At 33.0% G+C, this 19854-nt stretch overlaps 2 protein-coding genes across 3 annotated transcripts; both read right to left on the bottom strand.

Annotated features, from left to right (window-relative positions):
• Positions 1 to 321: 321 nt before the first annotated feature.
• LOC112004166 (uncharacterized) lies at positions 322 to 8729 on the bottom strand. Of its 2 annotated transcripts, XM_024036399.2 has the most exons (5): positions 8101 to 8729; positions 6135 to 6713; positions 3705 to 3860; positions 3084 to 3451; positions 322 to 505 (listed from the first exon to the last, which is right to left on the bottom strand). In XM_024036399.2, exons 2-4 carry the CDS (start codon positions 6687 to 6689, stop codon positions 3101 to 3103), a joined length of 1062 nt encoding a protein of 353 aa, XP_023892167.2. In that variant the 5' UTR covers positions 6690 to 6713; positions 8101 to 8729; the 3' UTR covers positions 322 to 505; positions 3084 to 3100. The 2 variants fall into 2 exon arrangements, with proteins under 2 accessions (XP_023892167.2, XP_023892175.2); XM_024036407.2 differs by lacking the exon at positions 8101 to 8729 and having other exon boundaries at positions 6135 to 6736.
• A 4213-nt stretch (positions 8730 to 12942) lies between these two features.
• Positions 12943 to 16896, bottom strand: LOC112004110 (caffeic acid 3-O-methyltransferase-like). The gene is made up of 4 exons (XM_065776497.1): positions 16419 to 16896; positions 14148 to 14458; positions 13658 to 13722; positions 12943 to 13539 (listed from the first exon to the last, which is right to left on the bottom strand). Exons 1-4 carry the CDS (start codon positions 16838 to 16840, stop codon positions 13243 to 13245), a joined length of 1095 nt encoding a protein of 364 aa, XP_065632569.1. The 5' UTR covers positions 16841 to 16896; the 3' UTR covers positions 12943 to 13242.
• Between the last annotated feature and the right edge of the window lie 2958 nt (positions 16897 to 19854).

Genomic DNA, 19854 nt, shown 5'->3' with positions numbered 1-19854 from the left:
TGGATTGGATATTGTACTATTGGGGGGTGCATTGCTTATAGCTTGTTTAGTGGTTGTTGCACTGCTTGTACCTTGTTTGGTGGTTGCTGCACTACTTCCAGCTTGTTTGGTAGGTGGCACCCTTGGTGGATTTGGCTTATTGATGGCCACTTCTCCACTTGCTCCACCAACTCCACTAGCATGAGCCCTATTAGCTGTCTATAAACAACACATACACTTAAGTTAACATTAAAAAATTGAAACAAGTACAAAAAAAAAAAAAAAAAAAAAATGGGGGGGGGGGTGGGGGGGGTGTGGTGGTAGGACACACACAGAGGGTGATTGTGTTTTAGAAATCTTTTGTACCATAAATAAGTGTCATTGTTGAAATAAAAAGAAGTTTTTTGACATTAATTTCATATTTAACTAATGAACCTGATGGTACAATATACTATGCCATCTGAGGTCCTTCAAGTCTGGCACACAATGAGATTTGTTCTCCCAAGCCATCTTAGATAGTCAAAACCTGTATATACAAGATCCATTAGTTACCATGGGAACATTGAAATAGAATTGAAAATCTCACATAAATGAATATTTTATAATTTTTATTTACATAAACTTCTGCCAATTCATTCCAAGGCCTAACAAAAAGAGAAATTATAGCAAAACACTTAAAAAGTCTTATGGGGGTTCATGTTACAGCTTAACAGATGATGCTGGTGGTTGATGGAGTCAACACAAATGCAGCAGTTGTTGTTGAAGGTGGAAGCTTAAAGTATAAAAATGCACTAAAATTTGTCTCTTTGGATCAATTTAATCTGTGCCAGATCATTTTTGGGTAAGTAATCTGAGTGAAATCTTACTTAAATAAGGAGATAGAAAAATGTTTTCTCCTATTTTTCTTCGTGTCTATTATCAATTTTCACTAATTGAAAGTGGCTATGTTCTGGAGTTGCACCTCCCACTTGGAAAATGAATTTGTCTATGACATAACCTGTCTGACTCAGTAAATAAAAATAACCGTTGGTGTATGGTATGTTTGATATATGTTATTGGTCCTTGTTCTAAAAGTGGGAAAAATTACATTTTACCACCCTAAACTATGCCTTAGATTACACTTTGCACCCTAAATTATTTGAATACACAGTTTACACCCTAAACTATGACCCTTGTTACACTTGCACCCTGGAGTTAATTTTACTGTTAAGTTGGACAGAAATATGAAACACATGACTTGCATATGTGTATTGCTTAAGTGACACAAACTTAAAAGACCAAAAACCCACTCGTCCCAATCAATTAAAAATAAAAAATAAAAAACAATTTTTTTTCCTCCATTCAAGCCCCCTCCCCAAATCAAAATCCCTGCAATCCTAAATTCCCAAATCAAAATCATCTTCGGCACCGCCACTGCTCTACCACCAAGGCACTACTGCTCCACCACCTACTATTTTTTTTCTATTCATATTTTTATAATTGGTAACGTGGTCTCTTTAGTGTGCTTCAAGGATGGGAGCTGTGCAGATATGGATGACAATTGACATTCTTCCTGATACCTAGGGAAGGACTTTGCTTACAAGTACATGAAAATAGTTTCAATTGCTCTACTCCGCTTCTTCCAATTTCAACTATCTGATGATACAATATAGGACAATGTTCACTCTTCAGATTGATGGAGGCCTCCATGTTCGTGCAATTTCTAGGACAAAGTCATAAACTCCAATCTGTGAAGTAAAATAAGTAAATAATGTTCACTTTCATGAATACAATTTGCAATTGGTGCTCTTATAGTATGTAACAAGGGCACTTGAATTCAATTTTTAGGGTATTAATAAATGAATTATGTACAACGCTTTTCAACTGAATTTCTCTATTATCATTTGCTGTGCTTCCAGGAATAACGGTGGAGGAGCAGCGGTGGTGCCAAAAATGATTTTGATTTGGGGATTGCAAGGATTATGATTTGTGGGAAGGGGCTGATACACACGTGAGAGAGATCTAAAAAAAAGAAAAAAAAAAAAAACATTTTTTAAATGATTGGGAAGAGAGGGTTTTTTGGTTTTTTAAGTTTGTGCCACTTAAGCAATACACATGTGCAAGTCACATGCTTCATATTTCCATCCAACTTAACCGTGAAACTAATTTCGGAGTGCAAAGTGTAACAAGGATCATAGCGTAGGGTGCAAATAGTGCATTTGAATAGTTTAGGGTGGTAAAGTGTAATTTGACCTCTAAAAGTGTAAAAACCCCTAGGATTTATGGTTCTCATACATTGTATTAGGTACTTGCTTCAATTCTTGCAAACCCCAAGTTATAATAGAAGAAAGCCAACGATAAATATCAAGTATATGATGCTAGTACCTACCCCCACCTGCAAACCTCACCAACTAGCTTGAATGGAATGCATACTAGCCATGGAGAACAGAAGAATTAACTGAAACAGGGAAGTCTCAAAGACTTGAAAGTTAAATCAGAGACATTAAAACAAACAGGCTCTTGTCTCAGTTCCTTTAATTTGAGTGGGTCATTTTCTGTGTCAATAAAATAAAAGAACAAGTAGGTAGTTGGCCTGGATTTTCATAATTTGCAAAATCCATTAACTATTAGAATTTGGAGAATCGTATACTCTGTTTCCACAAAACTCAAGCTGGTTGGCAAGTTCTACTATGTTCTCAGCTAGTAACTACCATGGTAGAATCTATCAGCATAATACTTGATTCCACAATATCATTAGCCCTATCCTGAAAGGTTAGGATAGTTAAGCCTACACATCTTTCCAAACTCTTAAATCACTGGGTAAAATATATCCAATCAAGATTTGTCTACCAGAACACAACAAAATTTCTTAGGATAACTCATACAATCACTGTAAACTAACATATAGCCACTCCATAAGTAACACATAGTACTTTTTACAAGTACAATTCCAGAATGTATGTTTCTTGTTTGGCATCAAATACTATTTGAAATTCCAAGGCAGCATAGCTAAGTCATTTTTTTGCTTCATATATTATAATAATTTCATACTAATATGCAAATAAAGAAATAAATAATTATTGATCTTAATTCTTCTGGCAGCATTAGAAAGTCAAAGACCATACCTTGAAATCTTCAAGATTTAGCTGCTTTCCTGAATGAGATCATTCATGTTAGAAGGCTCCTTTTTCTCTCTCCAGATTGCATGTACTTCATCAGTCCGGAACCGCTGGGTGAAGGTTGATTCCTCCATTGGAGTTACCGTACCATGAGCATAAGCAAGAAGACCAGTATATGCAATCATCGCTCCATTATCAATGCAATACCTGTCATCAGTAGCAAACAACCTTCCACCACGCTCTGAGCACATTGTTCTCATCATCTCCTGCAAGCGCTCATTGCAACCAACGCCACCAACAATAAGAACATCTTTCGTGTCACAGTGTGCCATTGCCCGTTCTGTAATCTCCACAAGCATTGCAAATACAGTTTCCTGCAACATATTAATATATTATATGTTATATCAGCATTAATAGACCTTTTTTTTTTTTTGGAATGTATAAGTAAAATACAAGAGAGAATTACATGGGAATTTTTAGAAAAGGCCCTACCACAGAAGGTGAGTTAGCTCTTGAGAGGAAGAGAATGAAGACAAAGAATTGACATACATGATGATACAACACCTAACAATTGGTATATGAAGAATGGCAAAGGTCAAATACAAATAATTTACCATGACAGTTTACCTGCAAGGAGTAACACAAGTCTGCAGGGGTGCACTCATTATCTTTTAGCTTCTCCACAGCAGTGGCTTCAATATAGCTCAATATTCCACTGAAAGATACATCCATCCCTTTGACAACATAGGGAAGGTCAATGAACTGTTCCCCTTTCTTTGCAAGCTGGTGAAAGAAAAAAAATAATAATATCAGGTATGTCAAGAAAGAAGTATCTCCATAACACTATTCAAGCAATTTGAATGAATCAGAAACCAAAACCAAAGCCAAAGCCAAAGCCCAGCAAGCCCAACTGCAATATAACCTTTTCTAAACTTTAAACCTAAGCCAAAGCCACCCCAAGCTATAAAGAACCCGCTGTCAAGAGTTTCCTGCAACTTGCTTTCAAGGAGAAACCCACTTTCCTGTAAGTTTTAAGCCATCAGGGATCAATCTTTTCTAGCCTGATTTCAAACACAAATCCACTTCTTTTCCTATACTATCTTTTAGAACTTTAAAATTTTGTTTCCCAATTTTTCCCCAATTTCTAGGAAAGTTCAATTTTGCTACTACCTTACGTCCGTTCAGCTGCGTATCTGAGAAGCAATTATTTGCACTGTATCACTTGATCACCTAAACCACCAAACTTTGCATCAATGAAAGATCAAAGAACATTACCACCAAGTAAAATTCCTCTGCTCAATGCCTCCATATACTTGGGGGCACCAGTTGATAACCCAGACAAACAAAACCAAAATAACCCACAAAATTAACAGCTCCTATCCAAATGGAATTAGAAAAAGAAAATCCTAAGTGCAATTTCAAAAAACAAATTGTAACTGCCAGACAAAAACTTACCTCGTAACCCAATATAAATGAATAAAGCCCTAGCATAACCATCCACCACTATCCAACAAACTCTTCCTGCACTAACCCTATACCTATTCAGACTAACAACCACTTCTATACACTAACCAACCTACTGAAAATCATCACTCCCACATCATCTTCAAATTCAAAAGATATCCCTCTCATTGGGTCTTGATTGCATTCACATCAGGAAGCTGTTAGCAATGAAGTATCATTGCATTGAGTAAAAGAGACCAGAATTTTATCACAAGAGTCTCCTAATGATTCCATGGAAGTCAAATGCAAGCTAGGCATTTTCCTAGGTGCCCGGGTGAGTGCCTCAAAGGCTCTAAGGCGAGGTGCCATTACTGAGGCACTCACCTTTAAAGCCTAGGCGAGAAAGGCATGCAAATTAAATCATGAAAAGGGCACTAAGGCTAGGGCCACAGCTTTTATTTATTTTATTTATATAATTTAATTTAATTTAATTTTTCTTTTTACTTAAGAAGCTTGATGTAAATCCTTTTGTTAAATTATTAATTTACAGAAGCTTGCTGTAAAAACTTTTTGTTAGACTAATTAATTTATAAAAACTTGTTGTATAACTTATTTTTAGAATAATTAATAGAGCATAAACTGAGGTAAGGCTATTTTGAAATCAATTAATAGACTTAATTTCTTCATGTAACGCATTTCAAAAACAATTGATCATAATATTTCAATATATTAGACACACATGATTTAAGTTCTATATGTAAAATAACTATATTTAGAATTTTCCGCCTCACTTTATTTGGGTTAGCTCCTTTTTCTCGCCTCACGCCTCGGACCATACAAGTCCTTGGCGTCTTAAGGTCACCTTTAGCCTTTGACTACCTTGAATAATTCACATGTAAACTTCTCGATACAAAGCAAAACACAGGACAAATTCTCATAAGTGCAGTGCAGATGTAGCTACACCAATTGGTTAAAACAGAAGTAATTTAACCAGTTCGATAATGCATAGCTACACATTGTGCTGGTAATCAATTGGAAACCCCAGAAAGCAAATATGTTATGGCTATCATGGAATGAAGGCGCTAATAGTAAATCTTCAAAGAAAAAAGAAGAGAAACCCCAAAAAAGGATTAATAGATTGTCAATAGAAATACAGGATATCATGAATCATCATAGTTTTCACTCCTCTCCTTTGACAATAACTTGCACAAAGTCTGAGGGCTTTCTAAAGCAAATAAAGATATAAATACATGTCTACACACATTCAACACACACATTTTCTTTTTTTTATTAGTAAGTTACATATGCACCGTGGGAAGGAGGTGCTATTTGAACCACAGCTCAGTGACCACATTCAACAAACATACATGTATTAATCTTAGTAGTTCTCATGGAGAAAAGGATTTTTTTTTTTTTTTTAATAGTAATATTCAACAAATAAAGCACTTATCAAAATATTCAATAAATAAACCAACGGAAACAACTACCAGAAAAACAAAAGCAACCCAAAAAAAGCCCCAGATGCCAAAGCATTGAAAATACATTTATACATAATGTCTGCTATATAAAGTATAAAAAATAAAATAAAAAATCCATCCATGTTCACATACATACCTGCTCAATGTTATATCCAGGGCTTGGATCATTGGAGAGTGTTAACACCCTAGCAAATCGATCCAAGCAATTTCCTACAGCAATATCAATGGTTTCCCCAAAGATCCTGTAACGCCCTTCACTATAAGCTATTACCTGTGTATTCCCACCACTAACATACAATACAACAGGATCATCTGCCCCAGTCACAATCCTCCCCATCTCAATATGTGCCACACAGTGATTAACCGCAACAATGGGCTTCTTCCACAGCTGTGAAAGAATCCGAACAACAATAGCAGAAACTTGTAGTGGTGCTCCCATGCCAGGACCCTTGGTGTAACAGAGGCAATCTATTTCATCTGGGGTTATTTGGGCAGTCTTCAAAGCAGATTTGATTAATGGAAGAATGTGTTGGAGATGGTGCTGAGCAGTTTCTCGGGGAAGGAATCCTTGGCCGGGAGGGGTAATGTAGGTGTGTCGTGGGTTTGATAGAATGGTGCCATCTAAAGTTACAACCCCAACAGCAATTTTGTTTGCTGAACCCTCAAAGCCTAGTGCTATCATCTTCTTCATCTTTAAAATAATACCAAGAAGACCCTGTAATTCAGGTCCATAACAAAAATTTAAATATCTTCCACTAACAAAAGTCTGTCAGAAAAAAAAACAGATAAATTTACACATGGACAAGGAATGATGATAAAAACAAAGAATTCTCATAAACAATAACACTGAATAAAACTATACACAAATCTTTGAAACATTATACTGATAGCAAGTTTAGCTACAATTCAATTTTAAAAACTTTTTTGAGTTTGGGGAAATTAATAGACAAGACGGAGCCTAACAAGTCCAAAATAATATCACAATCATATCAAGTTAGAAGACTAAGCTCACATTAACATCTGGTACTTTTCCATCAACAGTCTAACCATTAACCGCACTCCACCCAAAAAATGACTCTGATCGGCTTCAATTATTTCAATGTAAAACGTAACACATTTCCTGTTTCAGTTTCTCAACCTGTGATTCAGACACATTGCTAAGAAACTGTGAAACCATCCTTGGAAAAATCTTTCCCATGAGCAATTGAGCCAAGCCATGCATGTCTTGAGCCCAACATCTAGCAACACAAGCCTATTTAGCAACTAACAAGCCTATTCAGATGCGACAGACCTAAGACTAATCATAAAGCCACTTTTATATCTGAAAATGTCTCCTGCCCATATTACAATCCACGATTTTCATTTTTTGGTTCAAAAGAATTTAATGAGGAACTAGCTTCTTTCACTGGCACTTTTCAAGAAATAGATATCAATGTTTCCAAAAATAAATAAAAAAAAATAAAAAAACTCACCCAACATCAAATGAAATTCCTTTTCTTTTTCTTTTTTTTTCCTTCCCTTTAATAAGTAACATCAAATCAAAATTCATATTGCTAAATCACAGTTTATCATTAAAGCCCCAAACCTATTTGATACATCTAATTATTGAGTTATCTAAAATAAATGCAGCTGGGTTTGGTATCATTTAAAAAGATATTTTTACTTTAGTTTTTTGAAAATAGTTTGAACCCACATAAACAAAAGTGTTTTTAGAAACTACAAGGCCACAACTGCTAGTTTTAACCAATTCCAATTTTTTTTTAAAAAAAAAAAAAAAAACAGTTCTTGAGAGACACAAAGCACACAAACGTGGATGTTTATTTTTTGAATTAAACAAAGTATGCCTGCTCAAATAAAATAACGAGTGCCACCCAGAATAGAAAACACACAAAGTTAGAGATTTGAACCAGCAAGGAACAACATAATTGAAAACTAGAACATGGGTTTTCTTTCTTGCTCCTAAAAAATCTCAACAATCATGCACATACTACAATAGCTTCTGTAACAGTTTTTATCCTCAATTATCGAATCATTACATACATACATACATACATACATATATATATATAGAGAGAGAGAGAGAGAGAGAGAGAGAGAGAGACCTGGGGCGACTGTGAGGAGCAGAAATCAGAAGCAGAGGTTTGGGGTTTTGTTTTTGAGACTTGTGGTTGCAGTTGACTCTCAATTTTTTAAGGTCAGCAATACCTATATAAATAATAATAAATCTTTTTTTTTTTTTTCCGCCAAATGCAAATTACAAAAACGATCCTAAACGCAGAAATCAGCCGCAAACAAAAAGCCACACCCACAGCCCAAAATCCATCAAACAACTAACCAACCATTACAAATCCGTATCAAATCCAAAGACCCAACCTCTACCAAATCTCCCTCTTGTCCCTTCACCTAAAACGCACACCGTCAGCCACCCCTAAATGTGTAGGTGGCTATGGCTGCTCAAGTCGACGTCGTTGTGAGGCTTGCTATGGGTTAGTTAGAGACATAGAGATGTGGGTTTTCATTGGGTTTGAGGGCGTGGACTTTGGATCGAAGGTTGGGTTGTATTGTGGTGTTTGTCTACTTTGGCATTTGGAGCAAATTTGGTCGGATTTTTAGATTGGGTTTTTTGTTGGCTAGCATAACTTTTTTTTTTCCCTTATGGATCTAGAATTTTGGGTGGTTTGTCAGTGGTGGTTTATGTGCGTAGTTGTGTAAATTGTGCTTGCGTTTGGTGGGTTTTGAGATTTATGGATTTTTTTTTTTTTTTTAACTGAAAAACAAACACTGAAAAATATTTTACATTTATAATATTATACATTATAAATATTTTATTTAGTATACATATATATATATATATATATATAGAGAGAGAGAGAGAGAGAGAGAGAGAGAGAGAGAGACCTGGGGCGACTGTGAGGAGCAGAAATCAGAAGCAGAGGTTTGGGGTTTTGTTTTTGAGACTTGTGGTTGCAGTTGACTCTCAATTTTTTAAGGTCAGCAATACTAATATAAATAATAATAAATCTTTTTTTTTTTCCGCCAAATACAAATTACAAACCCGATCCTAAACGCAGAAATCAGCCGCAAACAAAAAGCCACAGTCCAAAATTCATCAAACAACTAACCAACCATTACAAATCCGTATCAAATCCAAAGACCCAACCTCTACCAAATCTCCCTCTTTTCCCTTCACCTAAAACGCACACCGTCAGCCACCCCTAAATGTGTAGGTGGCTATGGCTGCTCAAGTCGACGTCGTTGAGAGGCTTGCTATGGGTTAGTTAGAGACATAGAGATGTGAGTTTTCATTGGGTTTGAGGGCGTGGACTGTGGATCGAAGGTTGGGTTGTATTGTGGTGTTTGTCTACTTTGGCATTTGGAGCAAATTTGGTCGGATTTTTAGATTGGGTTTTTTGTTGGCTATCATAACTTTTTTTTTCCCTTATGGATCTAGAATTTTGGGTGGTTTGTCAGTGGTGGTTTATGTGCGTAGTTGTGTAAATTGTGCTTGCGTTTGGTGGGTTTTGAGATTTATGGAATTTTTTTTTTTTAATTTTTACTGAAAAACAAACACTGAAAAATATTTTACATTTATAATATTATACATTATAAAATATTTTATTTAGAACAACAAAAAGCGTAAACATAATGGAAAACTTTTATTTGTTATATATTTTTGTTCTTTTACCATTTTTGCAATAGTTGATATTGTTCAATTTTCTTTTAATTAAATGTGATTCCAATTTTTGAGTATGTTGAGTCATATTATGAAAAGAAAGCCAACCTATTCATTTTAAAGTGAGTTTTTAAGCTAAGTAAATATATATTATTATTTTTAAATTATTTTGTACATTGCACAGGTTAGTGATTAGTTTTTTTGAAATTGAAAATTTTTGCGGAAAGGGGACTAGGCAAAGGGGAGAGAGGGCTGGGCTGGTGGAAGGAAGGCTGGCCAAAGAAAGTCCTGGGCAGAGAGAGTGCTCTATGGAGAGAGGTAGAGCTGTGAGCTTGAGTTTGTCTGCGTCTGCGTGAGAGCAATAGTGAGATAGGGTTGAATGAAATCACGCGTGTGGGAAAGAGTTTGAGCGTGTGTGAATAAAATATTAATTTTATCAAATAACTCTCAACTATAGTGGGCTGCTAGAGATAGCAGCCCACTGTAGCAATGAGTCAAAATATTATACCAATGAGTTAAATTAACAACCTTGTTGTATAGTGTGTTTTTAGTATTTAGGTTGTTAAAATGACTATTTAGTCATTTTAGCAACCTCACTGTGTGAGTGCTCTTAGCAATTAGGATTTATTTTGTTTAAGCATGTTAAGATAGACATTTTCTTTTTCTTTTTTGGATGAAAACATTTTCTTCTTTTAATAGAATTAAAAATAGAAAAATAATGAGTTAGATTAGACCTATCATATTTTGGTATTTTAGAGATTATTAATATATATATATATATATACATTCTTAATTTTCTTAATTAATTTTTGATGCTATTTATATTAGATATTATTGCTTGGTATTTGATTACCCACGGCATGGGAAGGGGAGCCTAGGATATTGTCTAATACTCATTTTTACAATTTTTTTTTATTAAAAAAAAAAATAGGAGCAAGGACAGACCTACATAGGGGCAACGGGGGCCATTGCCCCCCCCCCCCCAAAAAAAGAAAAAAAGGAAAAAAGCTAGTAGGAATATTGGTCAAAACATGGCTCTCATTTTTAAAGTTTCATTGAATTTAAGGTGAGCTATTCTCTCTTTTGTTGCGAACTTGATGTTGTACCAATCATCTACTCGTTGTTTTTTACTTGTAACTTCATCTCTTTCACATACTATAGATTATAGAGTTTGTGGAGGTAGTTTTAAGTATGTATTTCATTTTCTGAATAATGTCCCTAACAGAACTTCTTCTTCTGGGCTTCGGTAAGATCTTAAATCCATCCTTTAAATTTATTTCTTTTCCAACTTTTTTTGTTCATTACTATTGTTCATTATTATTATTTTGTTCAATCATAGACGACTTTCGAGACTTAAAAGAGCGTCGAGTTCCATTTTGATAAATGTGTTGAAATGTTTAAAAAACACTTATTTTGTATGTTATACTTTGTCGATATTTTTATAATATCAAATGTTTAAGAAACACTTATTTTATATGTAGTATTTTGTTGAATATGAAATAGGTGTTAGTTTTTATTTTCATTAAAAAAAAAATTTGTTTTAAGCTTTGCCCCCCCCCCCAGGTTCAAATCCTAATTCCGTCCCTGGGTAGGAGGTTACTTGAGTTTGAGTCTTTCGTGTTTATAAAATTTTAAACAAAATCCAAGTTCTCAAAAAATGATAATTAAATCAATTGTGAAAAACCTTATAATTTACTGATTAACATTTTTTAATATTTCTAAATATAATATTTAAGGTGGAAAAAAAAAATCAATTGGTAATAAGTAAGTTTGTTTGTCACATAACCAAACAAAATTTGCTTATTAACTCTCAGAGATTTTCCTTTCTCTCTCTCTCTCTCTCAAAAAAAAACCCCTCTCATAGATTTTTTATGTTTGTCAACTGTAGTTAATTTCTTGATAATATTGATATTCTCACATCTCTATGCATTCTCATATGATTTTCTTGATTTCATGTATTTAGAAACATGTTCATGCAGTATTAATAATGTAAACTTCAGCATGTGTCTTTTACGTTTGCATTATAAAAAATTATAAAATTATAAAAAGACAAAAAGATAAAATTCTGATTTTTATTTTTTTAATATCATCCACATGTCATTTAAGATAGATATACCTTAAAATATATAAAGAGAATAGGTTACAACATTATTTGATATATAATTTGATCTTTTATAATTACATCTAAAATATATTTATACATGAATGTAGAAACGAGTCAAACAACATCTACAACATGCACTTCATCTACAACATGCACTTTCATATATTCATTCATCTACACCATGCATTTACATGCTTTTGTCAGTATGTGTCTTGTGATTATTTCCTCTTTATCATGTTGTCACGTGTTTAATTAGTTACTAACCCGCTTGTGTTTGGGTTAGTTAATTATTTTTACTACGTTTTTTTTAGAAGAAAATTGTTTTTAATTACTACATGATCTTTATGTGCATATATGGAGTTATTTTCAGTTATTTATTTATTTTAACATATGATTGTATTATAGGATAGGATAACTATTTTATTTGCCATTGTGTCCTGTGAGACCAACTTATAGGTTGATTGGGGCAAATGCCTAACATATTCCCACACAGTAACTTAGCCCCCGAATCTAGTCTTTGACTCCAAATCATTTAATTGTGTTTTGAGGGAGATGAGAGTAGAGGGTAAAGGGGGAAGGAGAGAAGGGAAGAGAGTAGAGAGAAATGATTTCCTATTTCCCTTTGTTTCAATGTTTTAAAAATTAATTAAAAGGAATGGAATGGATTTCTTTCCTCTTTAATTAGTTAGATGTTTTAAAAATTAGGTAAGGGGAATAAAAGGCTAGGGAATTATTATATAAATTGACAATTATAACTCTCATTTGCATATTTTATTTTTTTAAAGATCGGTAGATGATAAGCGAGTTGAAGGAAAGGGCAGGTGGGGATTAATCCACAAAAAATGTCACTATCACTGAGCCATCACTTTAACTCTTTCATTTGCTCATTTGAAAAGAAAATGACATAAATTGGCATCACAAAGAAAATATTGACAATCACTATTTATATATATAAAAGAAAACTCCATCTCCTCTTCCCCTCTAAATTCTCCTAATTTAGTTAAAAATGAGAGGTTTAATTGGAATGATAGATACCCTCCAAATCTCTCGAATCCCTTCCCTTAGCTTCTTTGTAAAACATCCACACAAGGTTCATTACACCACCCCCCCTTCTCCCTATTCTCCTTTACTATCTTCCCCTTTCTCTCCATCCAAACAAACTCTCAGTGAACTTGAAATTTTTACTGTATTTGAAATACAAAATTTATTGAAACTCAAACGCATGCATACACTCAAAGTTCCATGACTTATTAGCGATGAAACTAGAACAACAAGAGTTCAAAGCAGACAGTTGAAGACTTATTTGTAAAGTTCCATGACTCCCAACGCAGTAAAGGCACGACATATAACCCTAAAACCTGAAAATCCAGAAACCTTGCACAAGGCCTCACGGCCTGAACATAAAGTTCCACGACTTATTAGCAATGAAACTAGAAAAACAAGAGTTCAAAGCAGATAGTTGAAGACTTATTTGTAAAGTTCCATGACTCCCAAGACAGTAAAGGCACGACAAATAACCTTAAAACCTGAAAATCCAGAAGCCTTGCTCAAGGACTCGAATTCTTTCTCTGTTCTTTCCTTCCCTCCAGGTTGAATAAACATGGCATTATCAAGCATAGAAACGTACTTAGCAGCATTACTCGCTTCTGGTGCCTCTGGCATTATTAAGTCCATGATAATCACCTTTCCAATCTCAGGCAGTGCATTATTGCAGTTCTTCAAAAGTTTTATGCACTGTTCATCGTTCCAGTTATGACATGTACCCTGCAGTTTTGAACATGAAAAATTTGAAAATGCAAACGATCATATATATATATATATATATATTTTAAAGCCATGCCCATCTGCTTTCAAGTGTCAAATAATTAGTTAATTAACTGACCTTAATCATAATGGCGTCGCCTTTTGGAACACTTACATACATATCCCCTCCAACATGCTCAATACCTACATAGAATTTCACTTTGCTCTTTAAAAAATCCATCCTAATAGGAATATATAGCAAAAGGACAGTTCTAAAGCTAGCATGGAGGGTATAAAAGATTATTGGATACATTGACTGGATTTTGAAAATGTTAATCTCTCATATATATGTATATATAGTTAAATTTAGTCTAAGACCTATTTTCCTCCATTCCAATTTTATAGTCCAGATATTTCAATTTTCCTTTTTACAACCAGTACAAATACATCGCTATTAGCTTGAGAAAGTGTAGCATTATAATACAAGCCCAATTTTTCTTTCTTTAATATTGTTACTTGTGATAATTTTAATTTGGGTATTTTTTAAAAGTAGATAGTTGCATGAACATGTCATTTATCATCTTGCTTGCACACTAGTTCACTTATCGATTATTAAGATATGTTAGTACCTGGATAAGATGGCGCGTGTTGTATCACCTGAGGCAAATCAAAGTTGATGCCTTTAATGGAAGGGTACTTGGAAATGATCATGTTGAGGCTGGCTCCAGTGCCACCACCAACATCAACCAACAATGATATCCCCTCAAATCCTTCGTATTTCTCAAGAATTTTTTTCATATGTATTCCCGAGAGATCAGCCATTGCCTTGTTAAAAAAATTATTCAATGTTGGATCAGCTTTCATGTATTGGAAGATGGACATTCCATGGACTTTTTGAAAAAGATTACCTCCTCCAAGGATAGCATCCTTAAAATGTAGCCTATAACACAATGAATGCCAAAATAATAATAATAATAATAATGAAGTTTAGCAATTAAAACAAGCTCAAGTCTTAGGCTTGACTATTATAATATGTTTGTGAACAAACTCATGAACATGTGACTCTATTTAAAAATATAAAATATTATATTTTTACATGTATACTTGTACAAATATTACTTTATAGACTTTTAGATGGTATAAATTTGTAAATATATTTCATATGTCAAATAATTATTTTCAGTTTATTGATAATATAAACAGTACACTTGTACAAAAAATTCATAAATTTGTAAAATGAGAAAAAAATTTTAGTCATGGTTTTACTACGTCTCCATTTGGGAACAAATTATTCAGCTTTATACTTAAAGTATGCTAAAATATAATTGTACTTGAAAAAGTGAGAAAAAATATATTTTAAAAAAAAAAATGAGATTTTAAAAAACTGTACATAAAAGCTAAAAAAAAAAGAAAAAAACTAGCTTATAAGCTAATCCCAAACACACTATGGTTGTGTTTGGCATTGGCTGAAAAAAAAATGCAGTTTTTTTTTACTATTAACTTATTTTTACTACTATTCAGCTTATTTTTACTATTATTTATAGGTCTCATTGTACTTTTTGGTACTATTCATGAGTCCCACTATATAATTTCAGCTAACTTTTAGCTTTATCTACAATACTTTTTGCAAAAAGTTTGTAGTTTCAGTTAAATAAGTTATTCCCAAATAAATATTATATGTCCGTTTGGGAAGGTTCATAGCTCCAACCTAGACAAGGCATTTTTATGCCCTTTTTTTAAGTGGGTTGCTGGATACGTGATCCTCGTAGTAGGCTGGACCAACATCCAGCCGAGAGAGGGCAGCCTTTAGAAGCAACAGGTTGGGAAACCAAGAGAACGCTTCTAAAGGCTGATATAAAACTCACCCTATATGGTAAAGGAATTAGTTAATTGTGATATCTCAAATTGATTGGATATTGACTAAATGTTATGTGGATATGTACTGAATCTCACATTGGAAGTATATATTGGGTTGTAACTTAACTTTGCATGGATTCTAAATTGTAAGTTGATATTTATGATTAGCGTTTTTAATTAGATCATTACATTATATATAGACAAGGGCGGCCAACATAATTGGGGCATAAGCAAAAAATTTATGCGGGTCATTTAATATGTAAATATTAATTAAACAAAATTATTTAATATTAATCAAATCATGGTTAATTTGATACATTAAATACATAATTTGATAAATAATACCAACTAAACTAATGTTAATTTCATATAGATAATTGAATATCATAGTTGAATTATAAATATTAATAAAAATATATATTACGATTAAAAAAGATACTTTATTTTAGATATATGACGAAGCATAGTTAAGTAAAGTTGTAATCTAATTTTTAATTTTATATCTCGTTTTTAAGAGAGAGATATATATTATTTAGTGTGTGGCTTTGTAAGATATATCAATTTACAAAAATTAAAGTCTTAAACTATTAATTTAACACATTTGTAATCTTTTAAAAAAAAAAACATTTTAGGGTTTCAATTGGGTTAGAGTTTTATTGATCTCGTACTTTGAGTCTTAATAGAAACAAAAATGAAAAATGCATTAAAAGTATTATAAAATGTCCAAATATAATGTGATAGTGACTCTTATCGATGAATTTCATCAATTTAATAATTAATGTTTAAATCATTTTTTTTTGTAATTAATAACATGACAATTTTTGAGCCAATAATAAATTTATAGTATCTTTAACACCACTAATAAAAAAAATGAACAACCTTTAATGTATATATATATATATATATAATTTTATAAAAATTTGGGTCTTTAGCTATGGGAAGTGGGGATTTTTTTCTTGAAGGGAAATTTTTTTTTTTTGGTGGGCCTTAGGCTTAGGCTTAACTTGCCTATGCCTTGGGCCGCCCTGTATATAGATACGTACCAAACCTCTACTGTGGCTGTGTGTAAAGCAAATAATGAGATTGAACCCGCAGATCCTCCATCTTCATCCTGAACATAGAACTTGCCAGCTGTTGAGACTCGATAAAGTCTCTCAACACTTCCATCTTCGCAGGTTCGCATAGAGCAGGTAAGAAGTGAGTAGCTAGCAAGTAAACGCAGCATGCGATCTAGCATATAAGGAGCATCAGGGCTTTGTGTGGGAAGCTGAGAAGCAATCTCAGAGGGCGACATGTAAGCATTGGGGCTTGCCTTAGCAATGATCTCAAACAGGTTGAGCTCAATGGCAGCGTGCAGTACCATGGGAAATACGTGAGAGCTTGACAGTAGCATGGCATAGAGACATGCATCGTCATCTTCTTCATTAATAGACGAGGGTGTTCCCTGGTTTTGAGTGGAACTCATTTTTAAATTGCTTCTTAATTTGCTTTTTCCTGTGCTTGAGGCATGGCCTGTTGTTCGATTTAAAGTAGTTTTTTTCAGTTCAAGTACCAAACAATCCTCACTTCTCACTTATTCACTTCAACTTTTGGAAATTTTCTCTGAGCACCTAACTGTCATCCAACTAACTTCTGTTGGACTGGTTGGCTGAGATTCTGAGAACCAAAAATGGGAAAGAAAAATAGTAATCTCGACATAAAAAAAATGATAAGTCAACATAAAATGTCACAAAATGTGGAATTTTATGTGTTACTAGGCGGCTGAATTAAAAAAGGTCCAATAATGTATGTCCGGTTTCGTTGAGCATCACACAATCCACAAATGTGAAAAACAGAATCCTAACATAATGTGATTCGAATCTTGTCATGAATTATCGCTACAGGATCACAATAAGAGGAAATGTACTTACGCGATTTAACACACATTAGCTATATTTTGCTACATCAAACAAATTAAATTAAATAATAATAGTAATCTTACACAAGTCATCAGAATTAGCATCTTTAAAATAATAGGAAAGTTGGGAATCATCTATCTACTTCTTTGTACTAACTTCTATTAGCTCTATAAAAGGAGCCCATAAACTTATTAATAGTGTTTTAGTTTAGTCAAGTTTTTGGACTTATTCTAATACTACTAAAAAACCTTTCATACTTATTCAAGGCATTTGGTCAATCTGGTGAAATGGATTTTTCTTTTCTTTTCAAGTATACCAGTTTATTTTTGTTTTATATTATACTATCTATATATAAAAAGAATGAATGCCTTAAAGCTATATTAGCTTTGCTATGTATATGGATACGTAGCGAAATTGGATAAGATCAAATAATAGATGTTCTTTTTGGTTGAGCACCAAAAATGTGAAAAATAAAATCCTGACAAAATGTGATATATACTCGAATCTTGTCATGAATTATTCTTACAGGATCACGATAAAAAGGAAATGTCCTTGCGCGATTTAACACACATTAACTATATTTTGCTACATAAAACAAAGTTAAATAATAATAATAATCTTGCACAAGTCATCAGTTTTAGCATCTTTAAAAAAAATAATAGTAATGTTTGGAATCATCTATGTTCTATAAAAATGCTAGATATATATAATAATAAAAAACTTCACAATTTTATTTGTATTCAACCTTTTAAATAATAATAATAATCTTGCACAAGTCATCAGATTTAGCATCTTAAAAAAAAAATTATAGTAATGTTTGGAATCATCTAAGTTCTTTAAAAATACTAGATACATATGTTTGTTCTGTTTAGACCTCTATAAATCAAATTAGTTTAATCTAATGAATTAGCCAATTAGTTACTTAGGTTAATTATTCAGATCTAGGTTAAACTCATGCAATCATATTACTTAGTGCAGAAAAATATATAAGACAACAATATAATAAGCTAGGAAAACTAATGAAACCAACTGTTTCAAGGTAAAAAACCTGAGGATGGCTTAACCTAGCTATCCTCAAGGTAAACAAATCCACTATGATAGAATGAAAGTTTACAATAGATTTAAACCCTAAATCTAAAGCTACCTCTTATAGAACTTACTAATACGATCACGTGCAACTTCGACTCCACGGATCACGTGCAGCTCCGACTTTACGGACTCTTCTATCTTGAATTTGCTGAATACAAACACACCAACATTTGTGACTTGGAGATCCCACTGCAAAAATTTAAGATCATCAGTAGTTGTTGATCTTGAAGCAGCAACTTTAGATCTACTAGTTTTACTGGTATGTGAATGATTTCCGATAGTAACTTTGAATGGAGAAGACACAATATGTTTTAGATCTCAAAAGAGAAGCTCCAAAGTCATAACAAAACGTGCCTTAGGATTTTCTTTAACTACTAGGAAAATTAGATCTGAAATCCTAATCACTTAATGGGCTTAATGGACTATTAGGTTTTAATTAATTTTTGCAGAACCCATGTCTCGATCGGTTGAACTTGGCATGTTTTAAATTTTTGAGCGTGCAGCTTTCTCTTTCTTGTATTCTGACTTGCATCATCTTGGACGTTATCTAATAAATCCTATAGACTCTATGATCTATATCTAGATAAGCTTGTGTTCACAGTTTGTCAATTGTTCTAGACTCTTAGAACCTAACAATATTTTTTTTTTAAAACAAAAAAAAAAAAACACTACAACAAAATGTATTTTCAGTGACGAAAAAATTCGTCACTAAAAGTCCAGTTTTTCGTCACTAAGGACCTTTAGTGACGAAATTGGACTTTTAGTGACGAAACTCATTTTGTCACTGTAGCCCTGTCACTAAAAGTCTTGGTGACAAAAAATTTCGTCACTAAAAGTCCGATTTGATTTAAAAAAAAAAAAAATTTTAGTGACGAAAGCGTTTCGTCACTAAATGTTTTCCTCACTAAAAACACTATTCAGTGACGAAAACATTTCGTCACTAAAAACACTTTAGTTTACTAAATCATATTTAGTGACGAATATTTCGTCACTAAAACTATGTTCGGGTATATATAGTGACGAAAAAATTCGTTACTAAAACCATTTTTAATAAAATCCAACACATATAGTGACGAAAATTTTCGTCACCAAAACCATTTCTTACAAAATTTTGCTATATTTAGTGACCAAATTTTCGTCACTAAAACAATTTTTTGTTGCTATATTTGTGACGAAAAAATTCGTCACTAAAACTTATTTTCTGTTTTTATTTTTTTCATGGCTTTGATATTAACTTGTAAATTGTCATTACATTATTAAAACCTCACATTTGAATAACACATTTATTTCAACAATACATTTATAAAAAAAATCCATACATTCCATAAGTAAAAAATAAAACAAGTATCCAATTCAAACTCCTTCCATACAAGTATACAATAATTGTTTGCAACACATACAATAACTCAAGCTATTTTATAACAATACAAAAAGTATAGCATAATATAATTAGAACTAACGGAAGATTCCTCATGCCTCTTGCTTAGCTTGT

This window comes from Quercus suber, unplaced genomic scaffold (genome assembly GCF_002906115.3).
Source record: "Quercus suber isolate HL8 unplaced genomic scaffold, Cork oak 2.0 scaffold_135, whole genome shotgun sequence".
Taxonomy (NCBI): domain Eukaryota; kingdom Viridiplantae; phylum Streptophyta; class Magnoliopsida; order Fagales; family Fagaceae; genus Quercus; species Quercus suber.
The sequence above is the reverse complement of the archived record's forward strand: the minus strand, read 5'-3'. Positions and strand labels throughout refer to the sequence as shown.

Excerpts from the sequence above, each read along its gene's own strand:
- LOC112004110 (XM_065776497.1), bottom strand. The coding sequence starts at position 16,840 with ATGAGTTCCACTCAAAACCAGGGAACACCCTCGTCTATTAATGAAGAA. Across the intron at positions 14,459-16,418 it reads ACAGCCACAGTAGAGGTTTG|GCTACATTTTAAGGATGCTA; the intron begins GTACGTATCTAT and ends ATTGTGTTATAG. Across the intron at positions 13,540-13,657 it reads GCGACGCCATTATGATTAAG|GGTACATGTCATAACTGGAA; the intron begins GTCAGTTAATTA and ends TCAAAACTGCAG.
- LOC112004166 (XM_024036399.2), bottom strand. The coding sequence starts at position 6,689 with ATGAAGAAGATGATAGCACTAGGCTTTGAGGGTTCAGCAAACAAAATT. Across the intron at positions 3,861-6,134 it reads CTGGATATAACATTGAGCAG|CTTGCAAAGAAAGGGGAACA; the intron begins GTATGTATGTGA and ends TTCTTTCACCAG. Across the intron at positions 3,452-3,704 it reads ACTTGTGTTACTCCTTGCAG|GAAACTGTATTTGCAATGCT; the intron begins GTAAACTGTCAT and ends AATATGTTGCAG.